Source organism: Portunus trituberculatus, chromosome 47 (genome assembly GCF_017591435.1).
Source record: "Portunus trituberculatus isolate SZX2019 chromosome 47, ASM1759143v1, whole genome shotgun sequence".
Taxonomy (NCBI): Eukaryota; Metazoa; Arthropoda; class Malacostraca; order Decapoda; family Portunidae; genus Portunus; species Portunus trituberculatus.
The window spans coordinates 26,628,250-26,640,749 of NC_059301.1; the positions used below are offsets into that span (position 1 = coordinate 26,628,250).

A 12,500-nucleotide genomic window follows, 5' to 3' on the forward strand; every position below is an offset into this window, starting at 1 on the left:
ATATTTTCCATTCATACAGTATATCCCATTTTTCGTTAACCTCGACGACAGGAGAAAGAAAACGTGTTGAATAAGGGAAAACGAAATGTCTCTTTTTTTTATCGAAGACGGAACTATCTCAGATTTTTCAAACACTCATTTTACATCGTTCTCTTCTTGAAGTGAATTCTAATTTGGTATCGTTTCTTTCTTAAAATAAAAAAAGAATAAAATAAGCTCTAGGGAAAGAGTATGCAATAGGCAGCCTCAACGAGAAAATACAAAGCTAATAGCATACATTAAAATATGATACTCTGTCATAAAACCTTGGGTTACAAACGTCCCCTCGCGTGCACATACAGAGGCGTGAATGTTCTGACATCCACCCACTCACACTCTTACCCACTCAGCCACCAACACGACCCATCCCTTTCACCCACCCAAAACCCACCCACCTTCTTACCCACAATCCTTCCACCCACGTACCACACCCCCAGCCACAAGCACACCCGACACACACGATTGTGCTGAAAATGAAACAAAATGTGTTTCAGCAGCTTTCAACGAAGTGCATTATGTAAAAAAAATAATATTTTCAAGAAAAAATAGATCAATATATAAGCAAAACTAATTCTGATATTATCTGCAATTACTGAGAGAGAGAGAGAGAGAGAGAGAGAGAGAGAGAGAGAGAGAGAGAGAGAGAGAGAGAGAGAGAGAGAGAGAGAGAGAAAGAGAGAACGAGTATAATGTTTTCCGTTGCGCAGTTTGCTACAGCTAGGCATTTTTTTTCTCACTTTTCTTTTTGTTTATCTTCTTTTACATATGTTCCTACCTCTCCCTCTGTGTATTTGATAAGTCAGTGGCCTTTTCACTACTCAACTCACATATATACGCACGAGTATGCATGCATTTACTATGTATGCATGCGAAAAATATACGTATGGAGCTGCGGGCTTGGTCCACTCGCTCACTCTTACCATTATCAGTTTATACAAGGTTGTTCTATTTGTAACTTTTCTGATAATACTGTCGGTTAGTGTGCGGGGGAGGCGAGAGGTGAGAGGCTGTTAGGACGAGGGGTGATATGGTGGATACAGTTTGGGCAATGGTGCCGGGTAGGATGAGCAGGAGTTGGTGCGGGGGAGGGAAGAGGATGAGTAGGGGTGGGATCTGTTAACGAGAGAGGGTTTCAATGCTGATAGGATGAGGCGTCAGGGGTACGATGGCCACGGTCTTTCTCTTTTTTCCTCCTTTATGAGCAAGGCGGGAATAAAGGCGATGAAGGAGGGTGAGAAGGGCGTGGAAGAAGACTCAGGTCTCGAGGGAGGTCATCAGAAGGCAGACCACGCCCTTCGCCCTGTCATGAAACAATCTGTCTAACTCTCACCTCCCTAGAAAGATAGTGTTCGTTCTCCATCAGTTGACGTTTTCGTTACATTGAAATTGCGTACTCTAATAAAAATGTCCACGTCATTTATTGTTTAATAGAAGTGAAAATACGAAGAAAGAGAAAGTTCCAGGGCCAACAACGACAATGATATCGATGGGTTTTATTTTTCAGGTCTATCTCTATAACTTTTATATGATAATGTAGATATTTTCTTTATTTAATAAAACTGGCATTCTGTGTATATGAAATATTCATTTGTGTTCATAGGAACAGTGTGTAGATATTAATATTTGACTTTATTAACATTTCACTTCTATCAATTTTTTCTTCTAGTTATATTTTATTATTTGTATTTTGAAAAGATTTCTTTACTAGTATTTTTTTCAGCATCCAAAACCACAAAGAAATTCAACATATGAATTTGGTAATCTATAAATGTTCTAACGTTAAAACAGAGACATTCTACGTATGTGAAATGTTCTTTTGAGTTCATAGAAACGTTCCTAAAACTGGCGAATAGCACTTGAAATATTTATATGAAACCCAACGGAAAGATAAAACATGACGCACCGCCTATCTCTTATGCCGGCATTGCAAGTGACGGCTCCAGGCCCGCCGAATCATGTACTGGGCCAGCCCACGCAGATGTCAAGCCTGAGCTTGACAGTTAACGGTGCAAAAATATTATACATTAAAACATTGATGATTGCTAATAGATGTTTCTTAAGCCGAAAGAAAATATTTTTATTAATATTTTCTTAAGAATATTCGTATAATCCTTAAGTTGGCGGTACTACTTCTAGGAAATGGAGAAGCTTCGAACGTTACTGTGTTCCTGTAAATCTTACTCTTTGACAGCTTGCTGCGCAATGTTAACAGGAAATGAAGCTGCTTCGAACTACTTGTCGTACTATGTAATGCTAATGAGAATGGTAAAGCAAATGAACGATACTGAGAGGGAACGAAGTACATGCAGTGAAGTTTAAGGTTGAGTGAGGGTGACTGAATATGCAAAAAATACTTGAATATGTAACTATGTTCATAGGTTGGTTTGTAAACATATTTTCAATTACTTCTAATTATAATGACGACTATCAGAAACATACCTTTCTTCATATTACTATTACAGATGTCCTTCATTGAATTTCTTAAGTGTGTTCATGTGTCTGTACAATGTTCATTGGCTCTTTCAGGAACATGTTTTCCATTACTTTTCAGTTTAATTACAACTATTAAACACATATACTCTATTAACTTACTGTTTTCCAATCTATTATAGACGTGTGTTCTTTTATTGTTATTTCACTCATTATTTTCATTATTTTACACAGCCTCTGCTTTCTCATTAATTGGTGTTAAGAGGCCACCAATTCATTCAGACACATCTATTATGTCGCATTTCAATAAGCCAATATCATGACTCATTGTTTTCTGTGCGAGCTCCGTTTTAATCATCACGGATTTACCACAATTCCAACACTACTTTTCACAAACATTTTCCTCCCCATCATTGACCACTATTCAAAATGGTTTTGCTGTGGATAATATTGAAGGTAGGAGGCATATATCGTGGAGAAGACATATAAAGCTGTAAGTGGATCAAAAGCCTTTAAGCTGTAATATCTATAAGAAATTAATCTTCTCATATTTATGACTGTATATCATAAATATTTGGTATAATTTTCTTATGTAAAGTGGTGTGGTGCATCATGCTACTAAACTGCTAATCCATTTGAAAAGCAATATCCTTCATTTATGCATGTGAATGTAACCCAGGAGAGGCAGATTGGAGCATTTAGCTAAAATCATTAAGAAAAAAATAAATAAATAAATAAAAAATAAATAAATAAATAAATATATATATATATATATATATATATATATATATATATATATATATATATATATATATATATATATATATATATATATATATATATATATATATATATATATATATATATATATATATATATATATATATATATATATATATATATATATATATATATATATATATACTGTGCGATTAATGTTATCATAATAACAAAATGGAAAACTTTTTTGACAGTAACTGAGGGCAAGCCAGCGACATTTTACAGCAAGTGTCGACACAGAAGACCATTAAAGCTGCAATAACTACCTCTACATACTCCAAGATGCTTACAACCACTAACGCATGATGTCCACAGCGATGAAAGCTGGACTTCCAAGAACTTTTTCACATTTTCAAGGGATTCTATATATATATATATATATATATATATATATATATATATATATATATATATATATATATATATATATATATATATATATATATATATATATATATATACTGTGCGATTAATGTTATCATAATAACAAAATGGAAAACTTTTTTGACAGTAACTGAGGGCAAGCCAGCGACATTTTACAGCAAGTGTCGACACAGAAGACCATTAAAGCTTCAATAACTACCTCTACATACTCCAAGATGCTTACAACCACTAACGCATGATGTCCACAGCGATGAAAGCTGGACTTCCAAGAACTTTTTCACATTTTCAAGGGATTCTATTCCTTGACTCCTAATAAGTTATATATATATATATATATATATATATATATATATATATATATATATATATATATATATATATATATATATATATATATATATATATATACAACAATCCATATAAAACAAACTATAGGCACTTGAAGCTATTTCTAACATAAGTACCTTTTGAAAGTGTGCTCTAAACTTCTAACACGTCTTTATTAACTAAGCTTTCTGAAGAGCCGTGACAATTAAAAAGGAGTAAAGTGATTTATCATTATCCCTTGTATTATCCTTTATGGAAGCACAGTCATAAGGATTTAGTGTGCTGACAGGATGTACACTGGTGAAACTCTGAGTACTTGTAACTATTCGTGGACTCGTGTCCCTGTCTTTTACCTTTTATCTCATATAATCATGTAATGCTGTGCTGAATGTAATATGTAAATACTTTACGAGTACTCTGCTACAAACACGTATAGTTCGTTAGTAATTAGTTTACTGACAAAAGAACACACGGTACAGAAACGAAAAAGTCATTACAATTTTTTTTGCTATAAAGAATGATCTTCTTTTTGTAGAGAGAATATCTTGAATTAAGTGTGTATAAGTGTTCATTACCTCAAATACATAACTACACATTTTTCTTTATATGAGAATTATTACTCATCAAATCTGAAACACTGACAAATTTAAGTATCGCATACCGTTCAGGTAATGGAGAAGTGATTGGACATATGCACAGCCTTTAATTGGCAGACTTACCTCTCCATCTGCCTTTTTCTATTCAAAGATTATGTGATATCAGTCACAGTATGGAGAACGACTCGTGTTGGTATTTTATGTTAAATAGTTCATTGTCTGGAAGAGGCACATTCGTAGTTGTGCACGAGAGCACGCACGAAAGACAACTGACAACAAAAAGACAACTGTGTCCTACACGACTACATGTCCCTCTCACAGGCAGTGTTGTCACTTGTGCTTGCTCAAATCTGTCTAGTCTCTTGAAAACTAATCAACATGTGCCATACATCCAAAAGTTGTCTTATTATTGTATATTTTATTATTAAATAAAAAAAAAAGTAATATTACATTGTCTAATGATAAGTTCTCAAGTGAAAGTTCCATTAAAATTTGGCATCACAGTCCGGGGTGGCAAGTCGCACATTCAAAAATAACGGTCAAATCCGATTCCCGAGTTGCGTGGCACGTCGCACGTGGCACATGCCACGTGCCACGCCACTTCGATGTGAAAGTTTTCATATGTTTCCGGATGTTCATTTTCAAGCGGCACGCCACGTGGCTTGCCACTTGCCACGTGCCACTTGCCACGTGCGACGTACCAGCTTGGTGTGAAAGCGGCCTTATTTTTTAATGTGCGACTTGCCACCCCGGACTGTGATGCCAAATTTTAATGGAACTTTCACTTCAAAACATATAATTAAACGATATACTAATATTTCTTTTTTTATTTTGATAACAAAATATACAATAATAAGAAAACTTTTGGATGTATGGCACGTGTTGATTACTTTTCAAGAGACTAGACAGATTTGAGCAAGCACATGTGACAACACTGCCTATGAGAGGGACATGTAGTCGTGTAGGACACAGTTGTCTTTTTTGTTGTCAGTTGTCTTTCGTGCGTGCTCTCGTGCACAACTACGAATGTGCCTCTTCCAGACAATGAAATATTTAACATAAAATACCAGATAGCAAAAATTTCTTTCTACATTCGGTACAAAAGCTGGAACTTCTCTTCATCGAGCTCTAGTTGCTTTGCAACTACATAAACACTTTGAGCTTCTACATTATCTTTAAGATACGGATGTATCCGGAATTTCTATTTTTTTCTTCTTCTGCGGCGACTATAGTACCAATCAAAGCAACAATAACCTCCTCATCCGATCATGCCATCTTGCACACTGTGAAGTGAACTGTCACCCTGAGACGCGTGGCGACGTGCTACCTTGGTCTGAAATCACCGTGTCACTCGTCACTTGCCAATTGCCACATGTCATTTGCCACCTGCAACATGCCACCTTGGTGTGAAAACCGCCTTAGTGTCTTCAGCATCAAACTCCCCATGGTGTACTTTCTGGGCATTATTGAACAGTAACAGTGAATGTGCATCTGTGCAATCTAGACAATGTGTATCCCAACCTACCGCTACGAACGTGACTACCTCCTCCGATACAGACGAGGAGTAGGCTACCCACTACCTAACGCTATCCATTGCCTAAAAACACTCAAACTGTTTCGGAATCGGGGATCACGAGGCGGCAGAAGTGTGGTTCGTCCCATCAAGGTTATAGTGACAGACAGAAACAGACAAAACCGGCAAGCAGAAGCAAGAAAACACATGCGAGTGGAAATACCTCGCCAGTGGTTTAATCTCCCATCCCTTCTTCTCTATAACGTGGCATCCCTAAAGAACAAAATGGACGAATTAATTGTAACAGTGAGATCAACCCGTGCGGACATTGTGGCGATCACTGAGGCGTGGCAAATAGTGCCGGAAGTGTGCATGATGCAAGACTTTCAACTCTTCCACCATCTAGGATCAGAGAGAAGAGACGTGGCGGTTTATTGCCGATCCATCCTCAGCCTCTCTGCGTACGAGTGACTCCATCCTCTCACCCCGAGACGCAGCCTCCATCATCCTCTGTGTTACATACCAGCCCCCACGTGCCCCCACAACACAACTACTCACTGAGCAATAATAAACACGGCTGATACTCTCAGAATGAAATATCCTGCTGCCAAGCTGGTTATCTGCGGAGATTTTAACAGACTAGATGTGAGTGAAATTCTACACCAACTACACCTAACCCAAGTCGTTGACTTCCCCACCCTCCAACAAGCCAAACTCGACCTTATCATGACTGACCTACATCATCACTACTCCTCCCCCAACCCCTACCCCCTGTGGGACGCAGCACACACCTATCCATTCTCTGGTCGCCTGCACCCACCACCTCACCCCCGCACTCCAAGGTCATCAAGACCTACCGACCTATGCCTGACTCTGCCCTCAGGTTGTTTGGACAGTGGGTAACACAACACCTTTGGAATGAGGTGTTACAAGTGGAAAACGTACTCACTAAGTGGCGCAACTTCGTCTTCCCCACGTCAGCAGCCTTCCACCACTACTTCCCAGCAAAGAGCGTCACAGTCCACCCATCTGATGCTCCGTGGATGATGCCCCACATTAAAAGGCTCATCATGCAGAGGAACTGGGCCTTCCATACTTATCCCATACAATACAGGAAACTAAGGAACAAAGTGATACGGGAGATAAAGATAGCCAAAGCAAGTCATTACCCAAACAAATTTCCCTGCCTACCTCCCTGCTCCCTCCCCTCCTACAGCTGTCCAGGTGAGGGATGTCTACAAGAGAATTCTGAAACTCAAGCCTCAGTCAACCACCCCTACTGACATACCCATTAAGATTTACAAAGAATTTGCTCCAGAACTAGCCACCCCTCTCTGCTCAATAATAAATGCATCTCTCTCACGGTACTCATGTCTTGTCGACTGGAAAACATCATTTGTCACACCCATCCCTAAAACTGCCAGCCTGCAATCACTAAATGATCTTAGGTCAGTCGCTATCACACCCATCCCTAGCCTCATCTGTGAAGACTTTGTGTTTGACTGGGCATACAACAAAATCAGTTCCTTCTTAGACATTCAGCAATTTGGCAATATCAGAGCCACCTCTACCTCTCACTACCTAGTCAGCTTCCTTGACTTCATTCATAGTCACCTGGACAAACGGAACACCTCTCTAGCAGTTGCTTTTGTAGACTTCAAGAAAGCTTTTGATCTAGTTGACCACACTGTTGTCATAAACAAAGCTATCAGTCTGGGTCTTCCTCTCACCTGACAGCATGGCTGGCTGACTTCCTCACGGGACGCCGGCAAGCTGTACGTTTTCAGAAACACACATCCTCTTACCAACAACTAACGTGTGGCGTCCCTCAGGGCACCAAGATGGGTCCACTCTGTTTCCTGATACTGATTAATGACGCTCTGACAAACACCCCTCACCGCTGGAAGTATGTGGATGACTGCACCGTGGCTGTGTCACTCAGCAACAAAAACCCAGACTACTCAGCACTTCAAACAACGTTGAACAGCCTGCAGGAATGGTCGGCGGAAAGCAGGATGACAATCAACCACACCAAAACTGTAGTAATGCATATCTGCACCTCCTCGGCGGCAGTGCCCCCAACTCTCCCTGGGTCCTCATCCCCTCCAAGTACTTCGGTCAGCCAAGATGCTCGGAGTCACAGTGGACGATCAGCTGACATGGAAATTACACGTTACTGCCACAGTGAGATCGGCAGCCTACAGACTCTACATGCTGCGCAGACTTAAGTCACTGGGCACACCAGCTGATGAGTTAAAGGGGATATACATCACCTTCATCCTGCCCAAACTTATGTATGCCTCACCAGTGTGGTCTTCCTCCCTCACCTGCACTCAACAGCAACAACTGGAAAATGTCCAAAAGAGGGCCTGCAGAATCATACTTGGCCCTGCCTACACTGACTATGATCACGCCCTATCTACCCTCGATCTCCCCACACTGGCTACCAGACACCAAGCGGCCCTCATCAAGATAGGTAGAGGCCTGCTGCGCCACTCACGGCTACGAAATCTCCTCCCCCTTAACGCGCCCCTGCCAATCCATACCACACGACACAAACGTGGTCATGCCACTCAAGGCCCCAGGAACTGACCGTTATCATCATAGTGCTATCCCCTCCATGGTGCGAGCCATAAACAGCTAAGTTAAGGTTCTAATCTTAAATCTCCCACAATCCCCATATGCACATTTTCAGTATGTATGTACTACAATTACTAAAAAACCGTATCATTATTATTAGTAGTAGTATCGTTATTACACACACACTTAGTTTGCTTATCAACAAAACATTAAAACAGCATTCCATACATGTACATAATAACAAGAATTGTCATTCAATTTATATATTATAAAGAGTGATGAAGGAATACATTCAAGGTTAAATGAAAAAAATATAATTGTATAAAAATGAGAAAAAAGTAATAAATAAATAAATAACCACCATTAGCACCAACAACAACTACCACTAAACTCAAAATCAACAAAATATCATGCCACAGAAAATTATGTTTCGCGAGACTCTACAGTCGGTTCCATCTATGAAGTTGGTCCTAGGTGAGCCAGATTCTGGCGCTGCAATTTCGAATGCCAGTTATCATAATAAAACTCTTCCTATCTGCACATCCTCTCTCTCTCTCTCTCTCTCTCTCTCTCTCTCTCTCTCTCTCTCTCTCTCTCTCTCTCTCTAATGCATATCTCATTCAAAGTGCTAGCTAATTGAGCATTGATTATTTTCCTTAAGATATTCTCCTTATATCTTATAATAGTCTTATATTCTTTTCAAGTGTCTGTATGACTTCGCCGAATCTAGTCATGTTCATTAGATTGCGATTTCAGGTCTTAGACCCTTCTTCAGTAGTGAGGTCTTTCCTTGGTGAATGTTCAGATACGATATATATATATATATATATATATATATATATATATATATATATATATATATATATATATATATATATATATATATAGAAGAACATAATAAGTTTGTATATTATATACAAATTTACAAGTGCTGTCCACACACAACGTACAAGTACATACGGAAAGCGTGTTTTAAACTCGGGAAAGTGTTCATAATGTCACTGAGTTCACAGAGTCATTTAATTCCCGCAGCACCAATTTTGACGCACACACACTTCACACACTCAACACTTCCCAGTCGCCCACTATACGCTGTCTTCGCCGGTGCCCACCGCTCCCAGCCTTAAGGTGCTGACACAGGGCATCGGTCATGTGACAAGGGAAAATCTCAGCTGGGTGTACTGTGTTGTTCATTACATTTATTTCTCGCTGGTAGTGATACCTAGATAAAATGCATCCTACCTATCGAGATTATATTAATTTGTTTTATTTATTTGGGTCAATCATGAATGCAACAACTAATTGTTTAATTTTATGAAATAAAGATGCACCTGCAACCCCTTTTTTAAGGAAAAGGCGAGGTCACCATTCACAAGTGTTGCAACACATTACGAAAGATTGCATCATATTTCTATAATGATTGACATACTTATATACAATGGTTCCTACCTATCCTATGGCGGGTATATCATTATCTTCTTACAGCTGGGTGCTTATCTTTTTTGTGTACACAGTTGACAGCTACTCCGCATCATTTTCCAAATTCTTTGCTTTGCATAGTAAAGTATCCCTCTGCGGCTGGTTCTTCAAGGTGATAAGGAGTGATATTTTTCCGACAGTCGTTGGCTGGCTTGTCCAAGTCTCTTTATCACCCAACCCTCTATATTCCTACATTCAGCATAGCCAGCTGCGTCTAACACCTTGATGACCTCCTTGTCAGCTTCGCCGATTTCGTCTGGATCTTCTGATAGTCCAGTCATTACCAAGTTACATTGTCGCTCCTTATTGTCAGTAGTTTCCAGGAACAACTGTTGGTTATGTATCGAAAGCTTCATCCCGACTCGCTGACATACTGCCTACTTTTTTTTAGCTAATCCTTTTTCTGCCAGCTTTCCTAGAACAAAACGCAGCTCCTCCAACAGCACAGCATTAGAAGGCTCTGCACTTATCTCTGCCACACACACACACACACACACACACACACACACACACACACACCGCGTAGTGTAGTGGTTAGCACGCTCGACTCACAATCGAGAGGGCCGGGTTCGAATCTCGGTAATCGGCGAGGCAAATGGGCAAGTCTCTTAATTAATGTGTGTCCCCTGTTCACCTAGCAGTAAATAGGTACGGGATGTAACTTGAGGGGTTGTGGCCTCGCTTTCCCGGTGTGTGGAGTGTGTTATGTGGTCTCAGTCCTACCCGAAGATCGGTCTATGAGCTCTGAGCTCGCTTCGTAATGGGGAAGACTGGCTGAGTGACCAGCAGACGACCGAGGTGAATCACACACACACACACACACACACACACACACACACACACACACACACACACACACACACACACACACACACACACACACACACACACACACACACACACACACACACAGACACACACACACACACACACACACACACACACACACACACACACACACACACACACACACACACACACTTAATATATACCTCTAGTTTTTCATTTACAATTAAGCACAAGTATGAATGTAAATATGTTTACGTGCATGCTACTCTGCGATGGAATACATGGGGAAAACTGGTGATAGAAGGCTGTGTTTTATTCATAGTCATTTACCACTGAATGACTTCAGTAGTTTATCTTGCCTTCCTATTTATTTTCAGCAAATTGAATTATAGGCTGATTGCAGAAACACTCGCTCCACCTCTAAACCCCGACAAAACCCCAACGACTAAAGGGACTCCCCTTCCCCAGAACGACTGCACAGTCTGGGTCATCTTTCTGAAGCACCAAGACATCACTGGTATTTGCATTCTCCTCTCGTCCCTGTCTCATGAAAGCCGCCACACTCGCCTGCAGCATTCACACAACAAAACAAAACAAAAGTTCTCCTTAAAAGATCAACAAGAGCCACAAACGCTTTGGAAGACCCTCACGAAATTACTTTCCTTTACCATTTACTCCTCTCCTCTCCTCACCTAGCCGGCTGTCCCACACGCTGCAGACATTTATATCCTCATTTCTCACACCACTTAGCCCTCTAGTATACTGGCCAACACCTGCAGCAAATCACGATAACCATGCTCATTGCGATATACGAAGTGCTTATATTTGCTAATAGCGCGTTGGAGAGGGAGGAGAAATGAGACGCCTGAGAGTTGACGACTTGGATAAATAAGCAACGAAACATATACCAACAAATAAAAAGCCTAAGATATATACAAGAGCAAACTACGGTGTACTTTATCTTTTACACCTACTACATCTTCCTGACAAGAGCTCTTTCTCCTCGTTGTACCCTTGATTAAAAATACGAGGAAGGATCTGCAGGGACGACCGTTAAAACCTCCCACTGCTGCTCGATGAAGTGAAAGACACGGAGCCTTATCGGGAGTCGTGCTGCGATACCGATTCATTTAAGGAAGCGTATAAAAATGGGAAATGACACTTGTGGAAAATATGAACATGTCAGTCGTGTCAGTTTAGATCCATATTTAGAAGCGCTTCGCCATCTCACCATGAGTGCTTTCAAAACGCCACATGGATAGTTGGCAGAGTTCTCAAGAGCATTTTCCATGTTCATAATCTAGAAATTTTGTTCATCTTTCACTAGAATAATAAAAACCACCTTAAAAATCAGAGAAAAAGAAAACGCATTGCCATTTCTAGGTGAAGCCTTTAGAAAATAGTCAGAGTACAGGGTAGAAGTGCTTCAGAATAGAGTCGCAAATCAAAACACACACACACACACACACACACACACACACAGACAGATAGATAAATAGTTTTATTGACCAAAATAACATACATTGTCTTAAGATTACAATAATTTTGGGTCCATCCTAGATCATAATGTTGAATAATTAAAT

General features: G+C 40.0%; 2 protein-coding genes across 2 annotated transcripts in view; both read left to right on the forward strand.

The window, feature by feature from the left end:
• LOC123520716 (octopamine receptor Oamb-like) overlaps window positions 1-12,500 on the forward strand; it is a 271,000-nt gene that overhangs the window by 72,232 nt on the left and 186,268 nt on the right. The window lies entirely within an intron of this gene.
• Window positions 7,911-8,661, forward strand: LOC123498173. Its single transcript, XM_045245340.1, has 2 exons — window positions 7,911-8,079; window positions 8,180-8,661. The coding sequence occupies exons 1-2, from the start codon at window positions 7,911-7,913 to the stop codon at window positions 8,659-8,661; spliced, it is 651 nt and encodes a 216-aa protein (XP_045101275.1).